The 4,653-nt window shown below is 34.5% G+C and overlaps 1 protein-coding gene across 1 annotated transcript; it reads right to left on the bottom strand.

Moving 5' to 3' along the window:
- Positions 1-209: 209 nt before the first annotated feature.
- LOC114193408 (endonuclease V) lies at positions 210-4,065 on the bottom strand. Its single transcript, XM_028083187.1, has 8 exons — positions 3,873-4,065; positions 3,522-3,786; positions 2,700-2,762; positions 2,426-2,465; positions 1,823-1,887; positions 1,527-1,643; positions 1,155-1,283; positions 210-550 (listed from the first exon to the last, which is right to left on the bottom strand). Exons 1-8 carry the CDS (start codon positions 3,938-3,940, stop codon positions 491-493), a joined length of 807 nt encoding a protein of 268 aa, XP_027938988.1. The 5' UTR covers positions 3,941-4,065; the 3' UTR covers positions 210-490.
- Between the last annotated feature and the right edge of the window lie 588 nt (positions 4,066-4,653).

Genomic DNA, 4,653 nt, shown 5'->3' with positions numbered 1-4,653 from the left:
TAATTATATCATTTAATTTATCAGTATGTGTTTGATCTTTCAATCATTATAAATGCAAATGTTGATCAATAAAATATCACCCTTCTTGCTTTCAGAACAATTAGAGGTACAAAAATCTCACTACATTAAGATCCATGCTGAGATTTAGGTGAGGTGAGTGCAAGAGGCACCAGAAAAAAAAAAAAGAAAAGAAAAGAGAGGCTGTACTGTACATTAAAAAGTTGAAGATCAAGATTGTATTTGATGATACTTTTATGTATTCGAGTTCAAGGCTGTACATATATGGTTTGAAACCATAACCATAACTTCTGTGTCTATCCATTTACATCTCTGAACTTGAAAATTAACACTGCTATGACAACACACATAGTACAAGTGTCTAACAGAATTCATGATAGCATGTAGTAAGTAGTAACCAGTAAGTGTTGCCATCACTTTATTTGTTTAAGAGCAATGAGGAAAGAAAATTTAATGTACCGTATGAGTGAAATTATGTTACTTTGCCATTCATTTCAAGCTTCCGAATGTAGTCTCTAGATCTTATGTCAGCCTGCACTTCAAGCAGAGGTGTAAAAATCTGGATACTTCTGATTTACAATAATTGGAATACAGAAAACGATTTATTGGTTTTTTTATGAATTAAATGTTTCCAGCAGAAGATGTATGATGGAAAGCATAACCAAGTAAATTATGTAAGCAAAGTGATTGGTAAATTAGTCTAGCTACAAGCATCTGCCACCATGAACTTTTTCAATAAATTATAAATAAATGACATACAGAAACATTTACTGCATTGCCAACCCAATAACTTGTAATAGGAGATTGAGTTCAACCAAGTGCAGGAGAACAAGAAGTGCAACTCAAAGAGTAAAAAAATATGTATCTTTGGGCTATAACATATAAGCTGCAAATTTCAAGTAAATCCTGAAGTACAAGGTGGTCTATTACAATAAGCCAACAACAAATTTCATAAAAGAGTCAATATTACCTTTTTAGAAGATAAAGGATAAAAAGCAAAAGGCAGAAAATAATTCCTTTACAGGTCTGGTTCGTGTATTCTTTCTTTAATTTCATTGTGACAAGGGATGTTTGTATTATACATTTATTTGAAATTAAGTGGGCATTAAATGCTTTCAAATGGAAGATAATTTCACCTGTCTAATTGGCTCAGGCACACGAAACTTGCAGGTCTTTTGAACAATCATAATGGCAGTCTGAAGTGATATCATGTGACCAATTGATATAAATATTGGCTTTATGGATCCCTGTGTAGATCTCATGGCCTGAACTCAAGTGAAGCAAGAAAATAAAAAGTTAGAGCTTGGCAAATCAATATCTCAATCAAAATGCTTCAAAACACAAAAACTGGACTTAGCAGCTTTTGTAAGTTATAAAACACAACTGGATTTAGCAGTTTTTGTAAGTTATGCATGATAATATTTAATAAATTGCTCTTCGTGAGTATGATAAAGTCTTTTGTAATGTTATATGATTGTGAGCACATCCTTATTAATTCAAGTTCTTACCACTCCCCATACACGCCCAGAACAACCCACCAAATTTGTAAATTCTTTCGAAGAGTTTTCTTCAGCTTCGAGAAGTTTTCTCACTGTTGAATGAGTAAGACCATCCACATGATGCAACTGGAACATATACAGTTAAAGAATTCAGGAACCTATTCAGTATTTCTTGTTCTTAACTACGAAAAATAACTATAGAATCTCTGAATAAATAGAGAAACAAGTCAAAATCTTTTGAAAGTAATTGGAACTGGGGCACGTGAGATGAGAGATCAGTAACTGATACTATCAACAATACTAACATTCTTTCCAATCCCAATTGTTGGTAGATTGGCTTCAACTCCAATATGACAGGCCAGCCCAAAACCTGCAAAGTTAAAGACTTAGAAAATTTCTCTGTTAAACACAGGTAGCAAGCGAAAATTTACAGACAGAAGAACTTAAAATAACTTCAACTTCCTCAGAGATAGTTCCAATTGATAAAAAAAAAATGAATAACAGTGGAAGTTGAGTCATAAAAGTCCTTTGGCTGGGATAGATATAAAGTATAGCCAGAAATGGTTCATCAATGGGAGTAATTTTCTTGTGAGTGAAATCTGACGTTTGTAGCTTTTACCAGTTTTCATTATACCAAACATCATTTGCTATTGAATGTTACAAATTGATCAAATATTAAAACAACGGCCAGCCATTATATGAAGTTGGAAAATGACTGGTTCAATATTTCATTAGTTTAACGGACCAGTAAAATATAAGAAACAGTACCTCTGTAAATATCATATTCATAAACCTGAGTAAATTCTTTTATATCACATTTTTAAGACAAGGAAAAAATTCTTCAATAAAAGAGCTTGTGCATGACTATTATATGGGGGATGCACAATATTCGTTTGTAAAGCACTTGCCTCTGGGATGAAGTATTCCATTTCCATCAACCATTAACAGCTGTCAAAAACCATAAAAAAACCTATTCAGGTGATAAACTTAGGTACAAAAACATCATAGATTGCTTTATAACTCCAACAAAATTACCAATCTGTTAAAATTCTGTATATCTGAGATTTTAGTGCAGCTAATAAGATTGGCCCCAGCAATGTGAGTGCTGAGTAAAAGAAAACGAGCAAGTTTCAAAGGTGACAAATTCATATGTACTTTTCTTAATGTAATGAACAACATTACCTGAGGGTAGAAAGGATTACCACTCCTTTTCATTTTCTCTAGAAGCTGTTGAAGAACTGGGGCCTATAATTATAGGAGCAATCAATGTAATAGCTGAAACAAACATTTTAGAAACTACAACAACAAAGAAGCATTTTCTCACGAGGTAGGATGGACTACATAATGTTCTATTGTAAATCATGTACATAGTTAAATTATAAACTTCTGGATCTTTCTTAATTGTTTCTCCTACAATTTTTCTCAGTCTCCCTTTGCCTCTAAGAACCCAAGCTACCTACCTTCTATCTGATTTAATCCCCTTACTGAGAGAATCTATCTTATTTTCACCATAGATACAACCCCAACCTTTTTCCTTCTAATGCATTTTCCTTCTGGTAAACAAAATTTAGAGAGGGAGACGGTGCCCAAATGTAAGCTAGGAGAATCTCCAAGCACAAAGAGGAACCTATATTTACCTCATTCCATAAAGACATGTGGGGTTCAAACCTGCAACAACATGTCAAAGTCGAGACTCTATCTTATTCAAAAAGGTTCTAATACATTTATTTGTAATCTTATATTGTCTAGACATAACATAAGTCACATATCTCCTTAAAAATAGTAAAAACCAACATTTAGAGAGGTTCTAATGCATTTATGGGGTTTGGACCAATACCCTTGTACAAACTAGTCAAACCCTCCACCACTAACCTGACCCCATTGGGTTAATTCAACGTTATCAACACATAGCATCATGATTCATCATAAAATCAAAATCAAAATCAAAATCAAAACTTTTGGTCATATTTCAAAATTTTCAAATTGGAAGAAAAGAAAAAGAACCTCTCTAAATGCAAGGAAGCCAGGCACATAAGGGACTTGAAGAGTGACAAAAGAGAAGTCCTGATAGAGGAGTTGGAGAGTGTGGAAGTCCAACACCACAAGGGTGCCACATGCCTTTGATGGATCATCCTTTGAAAAGCTAATGTCAACCCCACCAACGTATCTCAATTCTTCTCCCTTCTTATAACCAGTTTCACCTTCGCTGGATAATTTCCATGAGAAACTGTCCTCTGTGATCAGCTTTTCCCTGAGAATGTCTTGGGTGCTGAAAAGCGTGATACATGTTAAGGATTGAAAGAAAGAGAATAGAAAAATTTGAATTGTGGGAATTTAGAATTGTAGAGACGTAACGTTATCCAAGTGTGGTGATCTCGCCACGAGTCTTGCGATTGTGATGCTTCTTCGGCTGCTTCTTCCATTGAGCAACACAAAAGCCAGAGCTGTCTGAACTCTTTCTCGTACCCTGTCTACTCTCATGTCCACCCCCTCACCTCACCACGGCATTTCTTCCTGCACCTCCATAGGCTAGATGAAATGACAAATTTGCCCTCTCACCATCATGTTTCGTCGAATATCTATAGGCCGAAAAAGGGATCATTTCTCATGCACCTCCCTCTTTTCCTCCTGCACTTTATAAATTATGATATCTCCATTTTACCCTTCATTAAAAATCTTAAATTCTAATTTCATATTCCATTCTTTTGTGGATTCCTCTTCACCTCCCTCCCTTCATCTTTTTTCTTCCTGGTGATTCTTCTTGGACATTGAGACCCCTGCACCTCCCTCTACCATAACGTTCTTGCATTGCACTAATCTCGTTAGATTTAGTCTCGTAAAACTCTTGCATTTGCATAGTATGAAGTACCCATTAAATAGGCAATGCGCGATATATGGTGGTTGTTTTGGTTGACTTGTATTTAAGGATGTCAACAAAATTCGTACTTACGGGTATCCATAAATAAAATCTGTAACAAGTAGAAAATTAATACTATAAATTGATATTTTCGAGTAATGAGTACAAATATTTTTTACACCTGTACGTTAACGGGGTATATACAGATATCGTAGTATCCATATCTATAGATATCAATATCCACTAATCTCTAATTTTTTCATTTAATATTTTTTTCTT

Source organism: Vigna unguiculata, chromosome 8 (assembly GCF_004118075.2).
Source record: "Vigna unguiculata cultivar IT97K-499-35 chromosome 8, ASM411807v1, whole genome shotgun sequence".
In the NCBI taxonomy this organism is placed as follows: domain Eukaryota; kingdom Viridiplantae; phylum Streptophyta; class Magnoliopsida; order Fabales; family Fabaceae; genus Vigna; species Vigna unguiculata.
This window is presented reverse-complemented; position numbering and strand designations above follow the sequence as displayed.